The following is a 22,950-nucleotide window of genomic DNA, read 5'->3' as shown; positions in this document are numbered from 1 at the left end:
AGAGGTATGACAAAGGGTTTGATTATGATAATTACCATAGCAGCAGTTCACTTTTCTTGCATGAACATGATGGGAAGAATCAATTTGTGGTGTCCGCTAATAACCTGTTGTTTGAGATGGGTGTTAATATGGCATATGACAGTCCACTTTTTGAGTTGGATCATGGAACAACTCCTGCTTGTAGTGTTGCACTTGATGAAAATAGCAAGGTGTGGGATCCAGGAGAAGATTCAGGACTTGAGTTGGAGTGTAGTTTTCAACTTGGTGTTGATCTAAGTTCACATTATAAGGTGATCAGTTCACATTATAAGGTGATCAGTTACCCTCCACGGAGACCACCAGATATGAAATGTGGTTTTGTAGTTGCTGGAAATTTCAGTACAACAGTAAGGAAAGGAGGTTTCAAGCTAGTTTACTTATGAAGCTTTGGAGAAAGAAGAACCTAAATGGACAGTCCATCCCTTCGATTGAATGATGTTTTATCTTATACTTATTATCCCAATTCAAGTTTTATAATTTAATTGGCATGAAGGGTTATTAGTATTATGATTTATCAAATTTCAAGTTAGAGTTCTTTTGTCACATCCTAGGATTTGACAGGTTCATTCCGAATTTTATTAAGACTTTTAAAGATTTCGTTTATTCAAATGTGTCACTTTTGTTTTTTATGGTAATATTGGGAAAATCTTTAAAGTGGGGGGCCAAACTTTCATGAAAATTTACGTGGTCTAACAGTTCAAGGGTTGAAGTTTTAGTTTAGCTTTTTGGAGGGAATTTTTTTTAAGACCATTCAATGCCCATTTTAACTAAGGACAATCAAAACTCAAGGTAAACCTATGGTAAAAATGAAGACCTCGGGTTCAGTGGCAGAAGGCTGCACTTTTGGGTGAGAGAAAACCCTAGTATTTTCTGTTCAGTTAGGTAAAGCTCCAGTTGAAGGTGTGGTGACAGCCATGTAGACGAAGAAAAATTGCACATTGCAAAAATAGAAGGGAAATTCTGACAGATCAAACAGAGAGCAGCTATGTGTCTGGAACATTCAAAGCTTTTCACGCACAGTTTAGGGCATTACTAGGAGCACTCACAGCAAACTGTGTCAAGGTACAGCCGAAAGGTTAGAAAAGCAAAAGTCAGCAAAAGGCACCCAGATCCTCTCTGCCTTTCTTAAAAAAGCAATCATAGTTTTGGAAACATCTTATGAACAAGAAGTCTATAAAGAGGAAGATTATACAAAGGGCAAAAAACAGATCCATTCAATCATTCGTGGCATAAAAAGACAGTGGATATCAATGAATGACAAGCAGCCAAAGACCGTCTAAGAAGATCAAGACATTAGGCCCCTTGCAACAGCAAATACCTTGAATAAGATGATCAGAACAGCAATGAAGGCTACCCATCGTAGAGTATAAGACAGTCATGATTCTTCATTGAGGAGTGGTTACAGAGAAGGTCACTTTGGAAATTCCAAGCCAGCATTTAAAGTATATATGTACTGATTGCAGCCTTTACTACAGTGTGGAGAAGGCATGAATATAGAGATATATAAGGCAAAAAGACTATCATAAATCAAAGACACTTTCACAGAGGTTTTGCAAAATAGTCTTAATAAATAATTTGGGCTTATAAAGGACAATCCATGAAGAGGATATAACACAGTAATATGTGACCAGGGCAGAGATGACAACAGCTATAAGATTTGAGCATCAAAGATTGATTGTAGTCCTTTGAAGCTTTGGGACTGTTTTCTTCATGTAAAGCAGTGATATGCAATATTTAAAAACATAGGACACTAAACTTTCAGCAAGGTCACATTCAAATGACTGAATTTCAATGCAATCAGAGCAGCATCTTCATTTTAAGGATAAACAGAGAAAGAACAAAGTTTCGGTCTGAGGTTGGTTTTGACAGTGATCCTGAAAGAGGAATACAAAAGAACCGAAGCTAAAAGAACAATCCTTTATACAGTCCAATAGCAAATGACTGTCTTAAAGAGCATCAAGAGGCGTATTTTGACAGTATACAGAGCTAAAGGAATCACAGACAAAAGAATATGTGACAGTCAAAGCAATATCTCAGCTCATACATAACAAAAGACAGTCCATAAAGATGTAAGAATGGTGATTCATGAAGGCATACAATAATGACAGTCACAGGGTGTTTCAAGTGATGTCCAAGATTATCAAGGTGAATAATGATAGTTTTGTATCATCAAGGAAAAACATGCATACCAGCCTCAAGGATCCATAGCTAAAGACTGTCACAACATTGGATAGTCTTCAAAAGGATAAAGAAAACTCAATCATACAGATGGCAACTTAATTGAGCAGTCAAGGAAATAGATGCCAAGTATAAGAAGGATAGCAAACACAAGGTGCTTATACCAGTTACAAGAGTTTTAATACTTGATGTTCAGAAAAGGCACCATGAATAGAAGACATTGATCCATAAATCTTCTGGATCATCAATAGACAGAAAAGGGGCCTTCAAAGACAATAGAAAAGACAGTGCAAAGAATAATCCAAGTTTAAGGTCACTGTCACGGAATAAGAACAGTCATAAAACAGTGTACAGTCTTTTAGTAGTGAAAAGAGATCACTGTCATGAAGACCATGGACAAGTGTAAAGTTCAATAGCAGTGGGTTCATCGATTGTCAAGGCAATGGACAGATCTCTGTTATAAGAAGTGAGCCCAAGATACAGTTCAAGGTACTATACACAGTCACAAAGTCTCAAAACATTAAGGAAAGTCTTATTTTTTACAGTCATTTCGAGTTCATGAGATGGCAGTGAGAATGACAGAAATATTAAAGGATTTAGTGAATCTAACAGCAGTTCTCACATGCAGCATAAAGACAGATATTAGAGGTCAAACATCACTAGGGAAAAGATACAGTCAATGAGGAACAGTAAGGTCTCAAAGCCGAAAGACAGATATTAATGGTGTTCTTCCAGAGTCAAGGATATATGCATTGAAGGCTTTGACAGTCAAGGGTACTGTTAAATGAACCAGAGGAATAGCAATGAAGGGCACATTTCAGTCAGAAAAGACAAAGAACAGAGGGCAGTGAGAGAAATAGCAGCAGTCATCAGAGAATATGTAATAAGAATGAAAGGCAGAAAACAGTACGAGCAACATACTAGAAGAGCAGTGAATGAATCAAGCATACAGGGCAATCAAAGCAAACGTTTGTCATCAATGTTTACTGATAGTTAAGGGCTTTATCCAGCCCTCAAAAGGTGGAATTCGTGATGAATGCAGCAGTATTTCATCTAGTTGGAAACCCTATATGGATCAAGTATCAGTCAACAAGGATTTTGAAGCCACAAGCAGCCAGTTCACTTCACCCTTTTTGAGGGATTTTCAAGTTTGCTCAACCTAGGAGGAATTTTGAATTTCAAAAGAGGAGTGTGCATTCACAACACATCAACCCTGATTTCAAGGAAGATGCATCCATCAAGTACCTGATTTGAAGGAGCAGCTGCAGTCAATTGGAGCCATCTCACCTAAACATAGAGTTCACTCAACTAGTCACTACAAGTCAGACCAGTTATGAAGACCCTAAAGGAGCCAAAATTTCAAATTCAAAAATTCTGGAGCATCTTTTCAATAAAGGCAACTTCATCCCTCTTTTGAAGTTAGTTCTTGCATTCTTCTCTGTGTACACAGCAGTGAGACTTGTCTTGTAACTCAAATCTTTTGAGTTCTTTCAAATATTTTCATGTACTGCAATCAGATTCTTCAAAATTAATAAGAAAGCTACTGTTCCTGCCTTTTATCTTGTCAAATTCATGGTGTCCGTATGATTTTTACAAAGTCTATTGTGATTATTACAGTCCTTTGATTTCATCTCATCTATGCAATGTTTATTGGCAAGTAGTCTTAAGTTTGATCAAGATATATGTTGTGTGAAAATTTTCATTTCAGTCAGCCCTACAGTATGAATCATTTCATCTTAATCCAAACTGAAGCAAAACACTTTCATTTGAAATGTTCATGATCAACTTAGGCATGAATAAGTTGTGAATATAGCTGTTTTCTTTGGTTGATTTAGTTGTAATCAGTCATTTTAAAACCAGAAAAACAAATATTGGTGCATCACCACAGATTAGTCGTAGGTTTATGTTTCAAAATATCCTTCTTCTCTTTCCCAATCAAAATCATTAAATTTAGGTGATATCCTAAGGGAACCAGCCCTTCATCTAGAGGTCTACTTTCACCATAGGGTACCCACAACCTGAAAGTAGTCCCATGTTTCACAAGTTAGCTAAGTCTAGGCTTAGCTAAGGTGTGAACCGAAGTGATATCAATACTATCCTTTTTGGGGGTTGGTTTTAACGACACACCAATTGCTCCTTGCGCTTTAGTTGTTGATGTTTTCATGAATGGGCTATGAGAGATTACCAAAGAAGTCACAAACTTCCAGGGTGAGAAAGATGTTATGAATGGCACTTGAGTTTCGATTTATACCTTTCTAGTGTTAATGCATGATAGCTTCGGTAAGATAAATGATTGAATGAGAGATAAATGAAATCTCTCATTCAATCATTTATCCTATCGATAAACTATTAGGAAAAACTTCAAGCTATTGTTATTTCATTTGATGATCATTCTTCATTTGCATATGTTCAATCTACTTAGTTTGATAAATGTTCAAACTATTGATAATCATATCATAGCATAGTATACCGATTAATATCGGTTTGCATTATAACTGTGAATACCGATTATTATCGGGCTAACCAAGTATCCCGATTTATATCGGTTGATGTATTGACAGTAAACTAATAATGATTATCGGGATTAACCGATTGGTTATTGGGTGACAAAGCATACACCGCTTGGTATCACTTAAGCGATCACCAATTCGTATAGGTTAATCAAGTTTTGTAGACACCGATCAAGTTTTGTAGACACCGATTGGTGTTAAAGAATAAGTTACGTAGACACCAATTGGTGTTAAAGAATAAGTTACGTAGACCCCGATTTGTATCGGGCTGTTGATTAATGTGTGCACCAAATGGTAATTATAAGGCAAAGGGTGCGATCAAGTAATGTCTTGATCGGTCATGTCTAAAAGACATGACCGGTCAAGGCATTGCTTGATCCTCCCCTCTTGCATATATATATATTTGTGAGAAGAATATAGAAATCAATAAATGCTCCTCTCACATGCCATACAAAAGAAGATAATCAGATTTATCAAATAAATAGACAATACATAGATCAAGAAAATATAACTAGAATATATCTTGCATATTGAATTGAGAATTGAACATCATTTACATCTAGGTGTATTGGAGATCATTCTTGGTTAGGCATCCATGCTTGGGATCCTCAACAAGAATTGATGGAGTTTATTGGGAAAGGTAGGAACAATCTTTGGAGGGATAAGGATCAATATTCAGAATTAACAGTGTTGTTCTTTTCTTTTCCAGCCACTTCGTAATTCCATCGGCTCATCTTCAAATGGATTGGAGAGAGATTTTAGGTAGGGATTGGAGCAATGAATGAATTGTCACTCTTGGAAGCATTCCTTGGCAAACAATGGATCAAATTTTCAGTCTTGAGCTTGCTGTTTGATATTTGGTTGCAGGCCGATCACCTCACAGTTTAATTTTCTCTCATTCAAGGGAGTTGACACTTTTTCCTTTGTCAAGGAAGCAAAAAATTTTGTAATGTTCCCAAATTTTTATTAAGTGGCTTAACTAAATTAATTGAATAAGCTGTCTAAAAATTAATCTTATTTCTAAAGGATGACTATAATTAAATAATAAAAAAAAATAATATAAGTCTATTAAATAAAGTTCTCCAGTTATGACAAATAATAAAGTCAGCCTAATCTTCTAGAAAGTACCTAGAGGTCTTAATAAGGAGGTTCTTGGGGTTGTAGCAAAGCATGCTTATGGATTTGATATAATGATTTATGATTTCTGAGGACGGAAACCTTCAGGATTTTGACTGGAGGGTTGGATGAAAACCTAGCTCTTCATAAGGGGTGGATTCATGACGGAGTTCACAGCTATGCCAGATTTGTAAAGTCTTCATCCAAAGACAAATTTGTACCAATGAGTTATTTGCCAATCTGAGGTAATTTGCATCCATTTGAGAAATAAAACTATTTTATTCTACATATTATAAGTATCGGGAAATACATTTGGCGAGAGCCTATTTTGGGTTTATTATTAAGGTATCTGTAGAATAAATAAGGAGTCCAATATTGTAAAGGGTTGAATGTTTTATATTTGCCAATATTCTAATATCCGTGTGGAATATTAATGTTTGGTCGTGGCTTAAAGAATGTTGCGATTATTGCTACAAAGTCGTGGTTTGATTAATTGATGGCTCCTTTCTAATAAATCATTGAAGGCTTCAATATTTCTTATGTATGGCAATACAATAACATGAAGTGGTGAGCTATTGTTTGTTTGGCAGGAAAGTATTATCGGGCAGATATACTGATTGGGCAAATATATTGATATTTCTGAAATTTCATATTTACAAGTTTAAAGACAGCATGAGGAGATTATGTTAGCCACTGGGAAATAAATTAAATAGAGTTTCTCTAATGTTTGTGTGAATATATCGCTATGTATCATTGAAGCCGATAATTTATAGCTGGAGACATAATAGGAGTGCAGTTGCACACATTCAACAGAGACGTGGAGACTATTTCCTATTTGCAAGCTCAGGTATTCCTCCAATTTCCATTGACGCCTTATTCAAGGGTATCAAATGGCAGGAATACTATGGAGGGGCAATTGTTTACTCCAGATATATATATCTTAAGTTGCCATCTCATTCCATGTGGAAAACTATCGACTGGAACTATTGACTCCTTGCGTGGAAAGCAGTATATCATTGTGGTACAAATTTAGTTTTTTCAGTGGCATCGAACAGACAAGACTTGCGAGTATTTTTGGGAGGAGCTACGGTGAAGTTGCTACGCAAGATATTGCAATCTCTATGAAAACAATGACTTCCTGATTTGGCAACTTCCAAAAACAAGAATAAATCATAAAAAATCTTCTACAAAAAAATGAATGCATTCTATGATCGGTGATAACTGTGTGAGTTCAAAGATTATTATTTTTTCGTCATATTGTTCCTGAAAACTTAATTTCCAGTATAGTTTGCTTTAGTTCTGTTTTGCAATATATCAGATGAATGGGTTTTCGGCTTTATGTAAACTATTTGTAAAACAATGCTCTAGGAACGTATTGCAATTTTCTATCAGTAAGGGTCATCACAGTTTTCATTTGGATATTGTTTGGAAGTGTTTCCCAGCCACTTCCAAGTTGACTTTGCACGACACAATGCTCATCTCTCATGCTTATGCTTGGGAATTCCTTTGATACCGTTGTTGTCCCTTGTAGAGCACTAAAATCAAATTGTGCTTCCCTAATTTTAGTTTTAAACAACAGCGGTTATTGGTATCTTTAGACCTTCCAAACTCGATGAGTTTATCGTATGAAGGTTTGTGATGTAAACTTTGGTACTTTACTCTAAATGTTGGTTCAGGATAATGAACTTCCACATGCTTTGGTTCATCATTCATAAACTCTTGGAGTTGGAATAGCGAGAGAATTTTTGGACATAATTCAATTATTTTTTGCTTCCACCTCAGTAAGTGATAATCACTGCAAATATTTCATTGTAATGGTATGCATATCTTCAAGTGAAGCCTTGTTGATTGCAGTGGATTGGACGTGTTGGTGTGTTTAAAATCGTCCCTTTGACACTTGGAGATTGATTGTCGACAATATGCTTACAATTTGTCGCCACAGAGGCATTCCTTGGTTGGCAAATTTCAGAGTTGGTTTTGCTCACACCTTCTATACCAGTGATGTGACAATGATTGATCTGCTTCATTCTAGGTACATCATATTGGGATATATTGAGGATTATGGTTTTGGGTTGAGCAGACACTTCTTCCTGTTGCCCAGGATCGTGTTCAGTACAGGGATTGTAATTATGGACCTTACTGTGATATTTCATGGTATAGTTTCCACACCTTACAGGTATTTCAATTTGAGTTTTGATGATGGTTACATTATTGGGTTGCAGAAAAGGAGAGTGCAGATTTGGCAGAATGTATTTGCAGTTATGATCAGGCATTGACAACATGGTGAGTTCTTTCTGAGAATGATGAGGGACCTTGGGATCACATTCATTTGCAGTCCATTCAGTTTGGTGTTTATCGTGTTGTGCAGGCATCACTTGAGGACAAAAAAATTTTGGAGAGAGGACTATAATGTCCCCATTTTTATGCCATCCTGTTCTGCAAGCATTAGCCAGTGAATTAATATTTTGAAATGTTTGTCTCCAATTGGGATGCCTACAGGAGACAGAAGCTGTTTTTAGAAGTTATATGGGAGCCTTTTACAAGGGAATATTATATTCAAATATTTGAATTTTCCCTAATTTCTCCCTCCAAATCTATATATTGGGATTTGGGCTCTCATTCTCTCGATTTGCTTATGCACACATAACGGGATGTTGTTGAAATGAACTTGGAAAGTTCTTCTTTGGATTGTTGAGGACGAAAACCTTATTTAGTTAGCCTAGTTTCAATGGTGCAAGATCCATCCTAGCTGGTTGTTGATTTTCAGATTGAGTTTTCAGAGTTTGCTTGAGATTTGGTGACAAGGGTTTGATGAAAATGAAGGTATTTTGAGTTTTAGTGTGTTTAATATTTTCTAGAGTGCTTTTCGAGTTTTTCCCTAGGGTTTGGACACTTTCCCAGTCCTAGCCATACCATATCAGCTACACAGAAAATCACCTTTTTGCTCATATCTCAAGAAAGGGCTATTTTCCGTTTATGGGTATTGGTTCAATGAATTTCTAGGAGTTGGGCAACCCATTCTCATATCATTTGCAATATTTGACGCTTGTTTGAATTTAAAGATGAGATCGCCCCTCTAGAGGGTAGTGCCCATCCCTTTCTTGGCATATGTGGAACTTTGTGTATAATCTGCAATTCGGGGTCTTGATATCTTCCTTACTGAGGCATCTAGTGTGGGAGAAGTTACAGAAGTTGAGGATTCTATTTGTTGTGTTTTCGAGTGGAATTGAGGGTGAAATAAGCCAACCATCAATGTACCAAAGGGCAGCAATCGCTAAGAGTATCTTGCAGGGTTTCTGAGTATTTGACAATCAAAACAGGACTATTCCTTGCTTCTGTGCATTTCTGAGTGGTTTTAAAGACCTGATCGCAAGTTTAGGGGTGAAGACGGAATCATAGTAGCCTCCTGGAGCTATATTTCAGTCACTCGAAGACCTTGCCAAGTCATCGTTACTGACTGTTCCAAATCTGCCTCTACATCAGACCTATATTGACTCATTTGGCTACCAATAAGAGGTAATTTAATAATGTAATAAATGAAAATAACTAGTTCGGATGTTGGTATTGCATTTTCAGTTCTGGGTGCTGAATGTTGTTATTTCCAAAACATGTACATTGCTATGAATGTATGAAATAAATCAGATCAGTTATTTGGCAAGTACATCTATTTGTATTGGCAAAGATTTCTGTGTCAAAATACTTCATAAAAACAAAAAACAAAAAAAATTCAAGGGTGCACATTACACAAGATAAGTGGTAAATATTTTAGTTACTTTTCCCTCTTTTTTCAAATTGGAAATAGTAGGTCTAAAGCACGTTCTCTTAGTATTGAATGTGTAAATGTACACCTGGGTGGTTTTTTTTGCCATTTCAATTTATTCTTAGATGCTAAATACTTACATTCAAGCCACCTGTTTTCCGTGGTACTTTTATATAAAGTTCATCTGCTAATGATTTTGTTTTTGAAGATGATGGAAGACCATATTCCAAAAGCCGGCTAGCCAAATCCCCAGCTGAAGATGACTTTTTAGCTGCAACATAAAATACCATTATAATTAATGAGAATTGCCTTAAGCTGAAATATCAAACAGATTTTACAAAAACTTCAATTTCAAAAAGAGATTCAAGGCTGCATTGACTTGCAGCACACTCACCCAATCCAATGATAAATGAAACCACTGCTGGCTGAGTATAACCCAGTAGAGTATGTAATTGATCCGAAACCCATACTTGTAGCTGTTTCTCATCCGCCATTGTAGAAAAATAGATTAAGAGATCCTGCTACTTCTTCAGTCTCTGAAATGCTATTTCACTTCAAACATGATAATCAAGTCAGCGAATGAAAAGTTAAAGATATAAATTCGTAGTCACTTTGATAGCTTCAAGTTTGACGAACTAACCTGCTTGGTTAGATAGATTTTACAAAAACTTCAATTTCAAAAAGAGATTCAAGGCTCCATTGACTTGCAGCACACTCACCCAATTCAATAATAAATGAAACCACTGTTGGCTGAGTATAACCCAGTAGAGTATGTAATTGATCCGAAACCCATACTGTTAAAGAGTTTAACGACAGTGCGTGAGACACTGTAAAAATAGCCTATCGGCTAAATAGTCTATTACCAGTTAATAATTTAATACTAGCATTTGCACAGTCAATAGAAGATTAAAGGTAGGTTCTTTTTGTTTGTTTTTTAGGCAGAAGCCGTACCTTGTATGAGATTGAGGAGCTCATTCTGTCCATCAACGGCCCACAGTCATAGAGAGGCAGTGCAAGACGATTGCACTGACTACAATTGTCGATTCATGTTGCCAATAAATCGCACTAAAGCAATGCGAGAGAAGCGATTTGCCCTTCACATCCACTATTCGCTGCAACCGCTTCAATCCACCTCCTCTGTTAAATATGGTAATACAACTCGCTGAAATTCATCTCGCTTTAATTTTTAATATTGTCTATAAGTACAATTTTAATTTTTTAATTGAATTTGTTTAAGATGATTTAATCATATTTATAATTACTTTTATAGTATTTTATATTTATTAATATTGTGTCTAATTTTTATCTAATTATATTTTTAGTTGTATTTTTTATTAATATTTCAATTTTAATAAATAAAAAAATTAGTTTAACTTTTTTGTTTAATTATTTATTAACTTATAAATTTATCATTTATTATTTTTTTAATTGATTTTTGGACTTTGATATATATTTTGACTTTGCACATTTTTTATTCGATTTTAATTTTAAATTTAGATTTACATTTAAATTTATTTTAATTATTTATCTATTATAAATAATAATTAAAAGTTATTAAAATTAATTTAATTTATAATTATTTATCTTATTAAAATTGTAATTATTGTAGAATAATTATATTGTGAATTCCTATTTTGTTTATATAATAAAATAAGTTCAAAATTTATAGAGAGAGGAAGTTTTGATTTGTCATTTTGTGCAAACAATCCAAGGATAGTATGTGTCCTTTGGGAGTTATACTCATGGTAGCATGTCATTTGATTACTTGGATTCTCTCTCTCTCTCTCTCTCTCTCTCTCTCTCTCTCTCTCTCTCTCTCTCTCTCTCTCTCTCTATATATATATATATCTACCTCTCTCTATTTCACTTCCTATATCTTTATCTTTTTATATCTTCATCTCCCCCTTCTCTCTCTATGACTCCCTCTTTCGATATCTCTCTACTTCTTTTCTCTCCTATCTCTATTTCTCTCCCCCATCTCTATCTATTTATATATGTATATCTCTCTCAGTCATATACACATGTGCATTCCTTATTTCTTCCTCCCTTCCTCTATATTTATATCTATATTTTCCCCTCTATCTATCTCTATATACATCTTCCTACTACTTGTCTTTGTCACCTTCTCTCTCTCTCTCTCTCTCTCTCTCTCTCTCTCTCTCTCTCTCTCTCTCTCTCTCTCTCTTTATCTCTATTTTTCTCTCTCTCCATCTCACTCCTCTCTATCTCTTTCTACCCATATATTTCTCTACTACTATCTCCCTATTTCTTTATTTATTTTCTAACCACTCTCCATCTCTCTATATTAGTCTCTCTATCTCCCCCTATCTATGTATTGAGCTATCTCTCCCTCCTCCCACACACCCCCTCTCTCTCTTCTCGTATATCTTTATCTCTCTCTTTCTCTTCCCATATATATATATATATATATATATATATATATATATATATATATATATATATATATATATATATATATATATATATATATACCTTCCTCTCCCCATCTATCTCTAGGCATATCTTTTTGTCTCTATCCCTCTCCCCCTCTGACTAGATATATCCTTATACATATATCTCTCTATCACTTTATCTCACCATCTATATCCCTCTCTAACTCTCCCTCTCCCTCTTCCTCTACATATGTTTCTCTCTATCTCTCCCTCTCTATCTCCCTAACTCTCTATCTTTCTCTCCCCCTCTAGATTTCTCTATATATTTACCTATTTGTCTCCCTCTTCATCTCTCACTCTATCTTTGTATATACCTGTAGCTCTAGACATGTCTTTCTCTATCCATCCATCCCTCTCCTTCTTTGTCTCCCTCTTCCCAAACCTCTATATCTATATCTCTTTTCCTCTATATCTCTATATCTAAATATACTTTTTTAGCTCTCTTCCTATATATCTCTCCATCTCTCCTTCTCTATCTACCTATATAAGTATATCTTTATCCCCCCCCTCTTCCTCTCTATATCTCTCCCTCTTCTTCTCTCACTCTATCTTCATCTCTACCTCTATCTTCCTCCATTTCGCACTATCCCTAGACATGTCTCCCTTTCTCTCTACAAGCCCTCTCCCTCCTCCTTGACATCTATATCTATATCTCCATCTTTATCTAATACTTTCTTTGCATACCCTTTCCTCTCTCTCCTCTCTATATCCCTATCCTTCTCCTTCTCCATCTCTATCTTCATCTCTATCTCTATCCCCTTACCCCTCCCTCTTGCGTCCCCCCCACGCACCTCTTCCTACCCCCAAAACCTCTCTCTCTCTCTCTCTCTCTCTCTCTCTCTCTCTCTCTCTCTCTCTCTCTCTAAACATAACATGAGTAACTTCAGAGGGGAAGAACTCGATCATGAGTCATCGTCTATAGGACAACATTATGAATTTTATAGTTGTCTATTCAATTTGTCTATCTACAAAAGTTGGAACTAGCTTGAAAAAGGGGGAGAGTGTATTGATGTTTGGAAAAGAGAGTGAACCGAAGTGAAGTTGGTGTCTGAGCCCTTTGTCATTGTTGTCAAAGGGGGAGAAAGAGTACAGTTGTGAATAAAATGTGTGTTGATATCAATGCCAAAGGGGGAGATTGTTGGCATTGTGTTGTCATTGATGTCAACCGGTATGCAAGTACGAGTATTGGAGATTGTTGGCATGTTGATGTCAACCAGTAAGTATCGGATGGATATGTAGCATAATGGTTGATGCCAAGGTTGAAGGGAAGAAAGACAGAATTGGAGGGAGACAAATTGGATGGTTGTCAGATCATATATTGAAGACGTGAGTACAGCACTAGGAGCAAAGTGTGTGACCCGAATAAGGAGATGAAAGGATGTGAAGTGTTTGCCACTTTGGCAAAACGGTTGAGGATTGTCACCGGTAAATAATGAAAATTTTTAACAGTGGCTTACCCCGGGTATGTTTCATGGTTTGACAAGTGCAGTCTGGGATAACATGTCCTAACCGGTAAAATAGAGAAGTGTATGATACGAAGGTAAATCGGTTGATGTATACCAATAGTATGTTTGGTCAGTGATCGAGCTTGAACCAACATGATCAAGTGAGTTGGATGCTGACAAAGATGACACGTGGACTCTAGGTGGCGAACATGCAGTGGTAGGTGAATTATGCATCGGCGAGGTAGTTGTCGAATAGGTCGATATTAAATGAAGACTGCAGAAATCACGGATCGATTGTAGAGGATTGCGGCTCGAAGCAGATTGAAAGGAAACAACTGGATCATTTATTGTAATCGACAAAATCAAGGTCAATGAACAGGATCCAATTTGCTAAATAAAGTGAACGTGTATTGGAAGGATCGAAAATGGCGGCAATATTTGATTTATTGCAGGATGTCAATCCAAGAAATGAGATCTAATTTGATTCGATACGAATTGAGTCAGTGAAGAAAACCCTAGAAACGTAAAGTTTGAACCTTTTTTTTTGCGAGCAAGCATGTGTATAAATGTGCAGATCAAAGACTTAAGCTGATTGATGAAAGAGTGTGGGATGATGTTGGATGAGAGTTTATCAATCGAAGCATTGATAGCAAAATATTGCAGTGACTAAGTGTTAGAAGAAGAACCGGCAAGAGGAGTTTAACTGGCAGGGTTTGAGGTAATCGGTAAACAGTTACAACGTATAAAAGTCCATCAAACCGACAGAGATAGAACCGGTGAGGTAGCAGCAAAGAGTGAAGGAGAACAGAGAGAGTGTGAGAGGAGATCTGGCAAGGCAGAAGTTGAGTTGAAGAGGATTCAGACAGAAAGAACTGAGATCAGGTAGAGAAGAAGCAATGTGACAGAAAAGAGTTCAATCGACAAAGTGAATTGTTTGCAGGGGTTACAAAACTCATTTGTAACAAGGTGCTTATCATTGTATTGTTTTTATATCTCATTGTATTTCACTAAGTGGGTGCTCAATGTAGAGGTTGGCGCTCCTTGAGTTGGTGCTCAAAATAGATTAGGGGTTGGTGCTCCTTTGGGTAGGTGCCCATAAATTGTTAGGGGTTGGTGCTCTTTGGGTTGATGCCCTAAACATTGTAAAACTGTTATTTTATTGTGAGGCTAGATTGGAGCAGTGGATCTGCAGCAACATTTCTCACCGAGGTTTTTCCCACATTGGGTTTTCCTCGTATATCCAGTGTTATGTGATGTGCTCTTGTGTGTGATTGCTTGTTAGTGTTTTCATTATTCTACTAGTTGCACACACTATTTGAAACTATTTATAGTCATTGATTCACCCCCCTCTTAGTGATATCTCGTGTTCTACAAGATATAACAAAGGAAATCAAACCAAATTTAGGGTTCTTGGAGGAACTTCCAATTATCTGCAAATTTATTCAGGCTAAGAAGGATAGGCAAAAACAAGGAAGTGGATAGAGGAGACATAAAAAACTCAGGGGATCGTGAATTTCTTGCCAAAAGGCTTCTTTGTTGTCATTTTTGCAAATGAAGAAGAAAGAGATAAGGTTTTGCAAGGTAGTCTATGGTGTATGGGAAAACATGTACTATATATGTAACATAAGTACCCTAAATTCAATCCTACCATCTTGGAACCATATGAGAATCTAATACGAACACGACTTCAGAATTTGCCAATTGAATATTGGTTGAGAGACTACATTCAAAAGATTGGGAGATCAGTTTGAACACTAATGGATATTGATGCAGATCTTGTGATTGGTGACTCTTACTTGTACACGTGAATGAAACTTGCAGTTGTTAGGAAAATTTTGGAAGAAATAAGGTTTAGTGTGGATGAATATCTTTAGTTACATAAAGTTGAAATAGAAGAGGAAAATTATTTATGATTAAGGTGTTAAAAGTGAGACCACGTGGAGAGCAATTGTCAGATTCCTCCAAAGAAGATTGAAAAATGGATCCCTAAACCCAACTCATAGCCAATGGAGCAAATTGGATCTCAAAACAACCTTGACAAAATGAATACATCAAAGCAAGTCCCAATAGTATCACCTCAAACTAAAGGAACACAAGGCGAATCAAGATAGAAAGGGAGAGAAAATTAGGAAAAGACATAAACAGATTGGGCGCCTGTTCATAATAAAACATCTATACAAAACCTAGATATCTCAACTAGTAGAGAGTTGGTCAATCCAAGGAAGAATGTTGGAGAAATTCTTAAAGGCCAATCTAAAAGAGAGTGTGAATCAGATGGTGAAGTTTTGAGTGAGGATGAACTTGGGATTATAGATACCTGATGTATCAGCCAATCTACGCAAAGTTACTAGGCAAAGAAAAAAAGAGATGGGTTAGGAAGACAAACAAATAGAGCAGGGAAGATTCATGTCTTTTGAGAAAGGCTTGATCAATGTAGTTGATTTTCTTAAAATGACCAAGCGAGAAAAGACCTCCCTTGGGGATCAACGAAGATCCTCACGTAGAATGTCAAGGGCATCTCGACCCCTAGAAAGTGGTTCTTAGTGGAGCGTCAGTTGGAGAAGTTATTAGAAGACATTGTTTTACTTAAGTTTACCAAAATAAGTGCAAAAGAAGGAACTAAATTCCTCAAGTATTGTAAGAGATGATAAGAGATTTTTCAAAATGTGAATGGTCTTTTAGGAGAGCTCGGAATTCTCTGGAATCCAAACTCCATCGAAGCTTCAATGACATCTAATTAGGAAAAGGGTGGAAACTATGTAGCATCAAGTTTTGAATGTCCAATTTAGAATTTTCATTATTTAATGTTTATGGTCTAACCAGAACATAGGAAAAGGCAATATTGCATTAGGAGGAACTCAAGGAAAGAATCAATCAGTTAATATGTGAAAACTTCATTCTTGGGGGAGAATAATGCAATTTTGGATCTCACATAGAAAAATGGAGGTTTAACACAAATCAATAGGTTTATGTTGAATTTTAGGAGATTTGTTGAAGAGATTGAAGCCATTGATTATATTCCAATGAACAACATATTCACTTGGACAAATCAAAGAATTGGACCCACCAATATTTTAGGAAAAGATTGGATCGATTTATTTTGGGATCATTCTAGATGTGTGGTGATGTAGCTTGTACTACTACGATCCTTCCAATATCAGTGTCAAATCACTATCCTATGCAGATGGTGATAGGATTGAGTCATAAGTATGGTAATGGATACCTCAATTTCCAAAACATGTGGTGGAGAGATGACACATTGTTAGACAACTTAGAAAAATGGTGGGAGAGTAACACACACAAAGGTACAATGAGTTATTGCTTTATGAAAATGATGATTTTCATCAAAAATAAGTTATGTATTTGTTATTAGGAAAAAGGTATTAGGAAAACTAATATCAAAGGAGAAAAATGGCTTTACTCTGGGTAGGGATATCACAAACAACATCATCTTGGTAGCTCAAACACTAAGTTCAATCACAACGGAGAAAATTACAGGTATGGTGATTAAACTAGACATTAGCAAAGCTTATGACAAATTCAATTGGGAATTCTAACTTAATATACTAGGAAAATTTGGTTTTGAGATCAAATGGATAGAAATTATCAAAACCTATATTACTAATTTGACATTTTCGATCCTAGTGAACATAACAATGTTTCGCATTTTTGAGGCCACAAACAGTCTTCGATGGGGCAATCTAATTTTGCCATTATTATTTGTTATTATGGTTGAAACTATGGGGAGATGCATCGGACAACTGTGTGCTCAAATACTATGGAAGGGTATCATAGTCGATGACACCATAAAACCTATTATGTACTCCCAATTTGCAATTGACACAATTTTGTTCAAAGAGGCCTCGGTAAGGGAGGTTGAAGTAATCAAAGGAGCATTACATGATATTGTATCAGCTTCAGGCTAGGAGTTAAACAAGGAAAAATCAGAGGTTTTCTTTTTTAACACCAAAAAGACCAATCAAAAGAAAATTGCAAAAATACTTGGATGCCCAATATCCCAACGCCCTTCGAAATATCTTGGCGTGCCTTGCTCATTGGTGCTTCTAAATCATCCTACTAGGAAGAAGTAATTAATAGGTCAAGTGTCGAGCTAAGTCTATGGCTTGGAAAAACAAGTGGTTATTTGAAGTAGGTAGACTTCTAATGATCAAGGTTGTTATGTCAGCCATTTCGATATATACACAATGTCATGCTACAAACTCACAAGCAAAGCCACATCAACCTTGGAATATTTTTTTGAAAAAGTTTCTATGGGAAGGGCAAAAAGAGTACAAACATAATGTTTTACTGATTAATTGGGAAACCACATGCATGACAAATGAAGACGGTGGTACGCGCCTGAGATGAATTGAACAACAAAACATTGCTTTAGGCACGAAACTAACCCAAAAATGTTTTAAGGAACATGATAAGTTTTGGTGCAAGATAGTAAGAAATAAATATCTTAACAATGAAGAGGAGAGTGTAATTTTAACCATAGAAATCTCCTTTGGTAGATCAACCATCTAGAAGTTCATTTCGGAGTGCAGAAGCTTGATCACTGAACACACATTATGGAAGATCAATAATAGAAAAAGAGCTAACTTCTGGCATGATTCATGGAACAGGGAGGAGGCCATCATAAACTTGTTTGAAAATCATGATTGGATTATGGACATCGTCAATCACCATAAAGAACGTGTGGCAAACTATGTCAAGGTATCGAACAAGAGGATCAACTCCTTTGAGTGGAAAGCGAAAAAGGAGCTAAATATCCCAAAAAGCATGGGACTAGTCTTAACAGAAATCTTGAATAAAATAAAAATCCCTACATCATCAAAAGAAGACGAAATCATCTAGTGTGCCTCCAAGTCAATGGAGTATACAACTAGATTGGGTGACAAGATACAAATGAATATAAAGCATTGGTTAATGAGACTTTGGTGGCATAAAAGTGTTGCTCCTCGGGCTAGGACATACATGTGGATCGCTCTCCATGGGTGCATATTGGCTAGGGACAAATTGTAGATAGTGGGAATCGAAGGCTCAAGCGTATGTACACTATATTTATCTAATGAGGAAACTACCAATCATTTGTTACTTTGGTGCCCATTCACGACACAATTTTGGGACTACCTATTAGATGGTTAATGTTCAAGAACAAATCACTACGCATTTTTCTAAGTGGATGGCTAAGAATCAGATAAAAATCAATATGACGGTATTGTCGGTATGTACATCAGGTTTGTCTTCAACATGTTAAACTGGAGGTTATCTCAAGCAACAGACCTTTGTATTTTTTATCAGAACACAAAAATGGAAAAAGATAACAAAAAAGAAAATAGAGAAACCCTAGATAAGACATAAAAAAGGCCATCTATAATTCCTTGTGGATGAACAATAATCTTGAAGTTGGGATGATTACTTCATCTTTCAATCTTCAACATTTATATGTAGGATTGAATGTGCTTTGATACCGTAATAAGTTATGGAAATGGAGAAATTTGCATTATGAAAGAACAAACCAAACAATTGAAATAGAATTTGACTTCACATCTGCCAATTGCATTTACTTGAATGTTACTAAAGCCTTTTCAACATATCAATTTTGAGTCTATCCAGCAATCATGGCATTACGTTGGAACACATTTCTTTGAGACAATCTTTGAAACAAATCATTTTTCTTGTCATTGCTTCCACATTTTGCATTCATGTCTATCAGGGCAGTTGCAACTACTACATCTGACATTATTTCTCTTTGCTTTATACTTTTATGGATGTCCATACCAATTCTAAAGCTCCCATTTTGGCATAGGCAGAGAGGATGCTGGCAAAGATTGTGGAATTTTTCTTTACACCTGCCAATTGCATTTGCTTGGCTTTACGCCTGCCAATGTCATTTGGTTGAAAGTCTGTAGAGATTTTTCACCAAACCCATTTTGTGCATATCTCGCAATCATGACAGTCCATAAAATCACATTTCTTTGAGTCATTTTGTCAATCATTTCACATGCCTTAATAAGGCTTCCACATTTTTTGTACACGTACATCAAGTCATCTACAACTACAACATCCGATAAAATTATTCTATTCTTCATGCTTTGATGGAAGTCAATGCCTTGTTCCAAGGCTCCCATTTTGGCACAGGCAGGGAGGACACTGACAAAGATAGTGGAAAGTGGCTTCATTATCATTGCAGTCCATGAGAACACATTTCTTTGAGGCGTTTCGTCAAACAATTGACAAAACTTGTCTATGCTTCCAAATTTTGCATACATCTCCCAGAGCCATTCTAATCACAGCATCTGACAAAAATCCTCTTTCTATTAAGCTTTGGTGGATATCCATATACTGTTTCACAATTCCCATTTTGGCACAGGCAGGTACTATGCTGGCATATATGAACTGACCGGGTTGAATGCCTGCTTGTTGCATTCAGCACACCTCTTCGAGTCCTAAAGCAGATTGTGACGATTTTGACACCATCCACCCCGGTTATTGCTTTTTAAATCATTTATTATTAGTTAAAAATTCACTTTAATTTTGATTGTTTCACCCATTGACAGTTTGTTTTTAAGGTGCTTGATCATATTGAAACCCTTTCCCATGGTTCTAATATCATCCTGTATCATTTTAGGTACTAAACCAAGAGTTTTTGTTTATTCAACCAATCTTGCAGGTTCCATCAATCAATCAGCGTAGTATATGTAACAATGTCAGGAAAACAATGAGCATGCCTCATTTTGTGCAAGAGCTCATGCGCTTCCTTGATTTGATTTTGTTTCACAAAGCCTTTGTGAGGGTGTTATAAGTAATTTCGTTTGGATGTATTTTCATCTCTTCCATCTCAACAAGAAGGGAGTTGATTCTACAGAGGTCGTCGTCATTTGCAAGACCGCCCAAAAATGCAGTGAAAGATATGACATTGAGAGGAAGGCCTTCAGTTATGACTGATGTAAAAGCTCCAACACATTTTTCGTGTTTCCTTATTTAGAGAGGGAATTAGTGGAATTAGTGGACCGAGTAAAGTGCACAACATTAAATTTGTGTGTCATGTGAGGAAGGGCTTTCTCCTGATTGTGTATGCGTTGAGATGACATTTTATATTTTTTTGTTGAGAGAGTAAGTTACCTGTTTAAAGAGGGGGCGTGTCATACAACATCACCATCTTCATGGAGTTAACAGAGCAGTACAAAACAAAACCCTAAAATGTCTTCTCCTCTTGTCAACAAAAAAAATAAAAGCAAATATAATTCTGGGATGACTGTCAATGAAATGATCAATGAAGGCATGTAACTCATTTCAGACATTTATGATCGCTAGCCTAGGGCAATTTCCTCAAGTCCTCCCACTCACCTGCGGAATTTTGTAAAAATACTGCTAGTAGATATCTAAAGGTAATTACAGAAGGCTTTAAAATCTACAAACATGGTGAAATTTAAATACTGTCGTAATTGAAATCATTTACATTTGAAACAGAAGTAAAGAAAGTACACTCATTTCTGTATATACATACTTGGAGTGTCAATTTATGGGATGAGACGGACGCCATGGCTACGCCCATATTCGATTATTGAATGCACATTTTGGTTTGTATACGTCATGCCAAGAGAAAACAGGGCACTCGTGGTCACACTGGTTTCCTTGCTTGAAAGGCGGCAACGGGAAAATTTGGCAACGACAGACCAAAATTTTGGAAGGAGGACCGATTGATGTTGCCAAAATAAATCACACTAAAGCAATGCGAGAGGAGCGATTTGCACTTCACATCCACTATTCACTGCAACCGCTTCAATCCACCGCCTCTGTGAAATATGATAATACGACCCGTTGAATTTCTTCCCGTAGATTTATCTTTACCAAACTTCAATTGGTTAATCACTCTTGCTTTAATTTTTAATATTGTATGTAAGCACAATTTTAATTTTTTTATTGAATTTGTTTCAGATTATTTAATCATATTTGTATTTACTTTTAAAGTATTTTTTATTTATTAATATTGTGTTTAATTTTTACCTATTTATATTTTTAGGTGTATTTTTTATTAATATTTCAATTTTAATAAATTAAAAAATTAGTTTAACTATTTATTAACTTATAAATTTATCTTTATTATTTTTTTAATTAATATTTGGACTTCGATATATATTTTGACTTTGTACATTTTTTATTCGATTTTAATTTTAAATTTAGATTTACATTTGAAAATTATTTTAATTATTTGTCTATTATAAATAATAATTAAAAGTTATTAAATTTTCATCTACAATGTCGTCTCGAGTCGCTCTGTGGACTAGGGTTCTTGTTTCCCCTAGTCGTGTGGCCTGAAGCTGGGCGACTGTGGCAAAGGGAGGTAAGTCTCAAACCCCATTGAGTGTGGAGTCTACTGGCGGTTCTGCGGCGGCGCAAAACTAGCATCGTTTAGATGCTCTGGTTGATGGTTTGCGTCAGGCTTTTGGTTTTCAAACCCGCTCTTGGCCCATTTTCGAGAATGACAGGTGGGAGGGGGGAAGCATTGGGAGGGAGTTGATCCAGAGGCTTTCCCGTTTTCCATCGGGAGGTGTGTCTTGTGGAATGGGTAACCCAACCCTTGTTGCTATGGCTTTGGTCCCCACGGCCAAATCTACTTCTGTTTTTCTGTCGGAGGAGGTTGAGAAGGAAGTTGAACATAATGAAGTGGTTTTCTCAGAGTTAGGGCTTATTGGGCGCTTCATAGGCAGATGGCCGAGTCTTGGTGATTTACACAAATGGATCTCGGTTAATTGGGAACCCTTGGTGGAGGATTATGTTCAAATTTACCCACATGCTCGTGGCTTTTTCGTTGTGGTTTTCCAAAGTGTGGCAGACAGAAACAAAGTCCTTGGCAGTGGCCATTGGAGTTGGGAGGACAAACACGTTTTGATGTTGAAACCGTGGCATCAGACTTTCAACCCTGAATCGGAGTCCTTCGATCGGACTCCTCCTTGGATCAGACTTCCAAACCTTCCAATGCAGTATTGGTTTGACGCCGGTTTTGAAGCTATTGAGAACTCCTTAGGTACATTTTTAATGGTAGATGAAGACTCTTTAAATCTATTGCATACTACTTTCACTCGTCTGTTGGTTGTGGTGGATGTAACCATGGGCCTCCTTTCTGAAATTTCCATTACATCCTCCAAAGGGAGTTGGCTTTAGTCTATAGATTATGAAGGGATTCCTTTCAAATGGGGCATACTGTTGATTCTTGCACTAGGCTTAGGGTGAAGCATTCAACATCTTGGTGGAAAGAAGTTACTCCATATTTTTATATGGTGGATAAGGTGGTTGGAGATCCGCCCCCCCCAAATTATGGGGGATCTTTCCAGTGATAAGGGTTTGGACCCAACAATTAATATGCAAAGGGCAGTCGGTGGTTTGGGGTGTGCAAATAATGGAGGTTCCCTTTTGGTTGGTAGCTCTACATAGGTTGG

At 36.4% G+C, this 22,950-nt stretch overlaps 1 protein-coding gene across 8 annotated transcripts in view; it reads right to left on the bottom strand.

The window, feature by feature from the left end:
* The window catches only part of LOC131028627 (pre-mRNA-splicing factor ATP-dependent RNA helicase DEAH1), a 190,919-nt gene extending 169,590 nt beyond the window's left edge, over positions 1-21,329 (bottom strand). For 3 of the 8 annotated variants that reach the window (XM_057958935.2, XM_057958930.2, XM_059220069.1), the window contains exons 1-5: positions 21,018-21,329; positions 10,555-10,740; positions 10,323-10,397; positions 9,998-10,155; positions 9,744-9,874 (exon numbers count right to left, since the gene is read on the bottom strand). In XM_057958935.2, coding sequence (XP_057814918.2) covers positions 9,744-9,874; positions 9,998-10,097 — 231 coding nt within the window. In that variant the 5' untranslated portion in view covers positions 10,098-10,155; positions 10,323-10,397; positions 10,555-10,740; positions 21,018-21,329. Of the gene's footprint in view, positions 1-9,743; positions 9,875-9,997; positions 10,156-10,243; positions 10,398-10,554; positions 10,741-21,017 lie in introns of all 8 variants that reach the window. The other 5 variants (XM_057958933.2, XM_057958936.2, XM_057958931.2 and 2 more) reach the window with 5 other exon arrangements.
* Between the last annotated feature and the right edge of the window lie 1,621 nt (positions 21,330-22,950).

This window comes from Cryptomeria japonica, chromosome 4, assembly GCF_030272615.1.
Source record: "Cryptomeria japonica chromosome 4, Sugi_1.0, whole genome shotgun sequence".
Lineage (NCBI taxonomy): Eukaryota > Viridiplantae > Streptophyta > Pinopsida > Cupressales > Cupressaceae > Cryptomeria > Cryptomeria japonica.
Note: the sequence above shows the minus strand (reverse complement) of the source record. Positions and strands in the feature narration are given on the sequence as shown.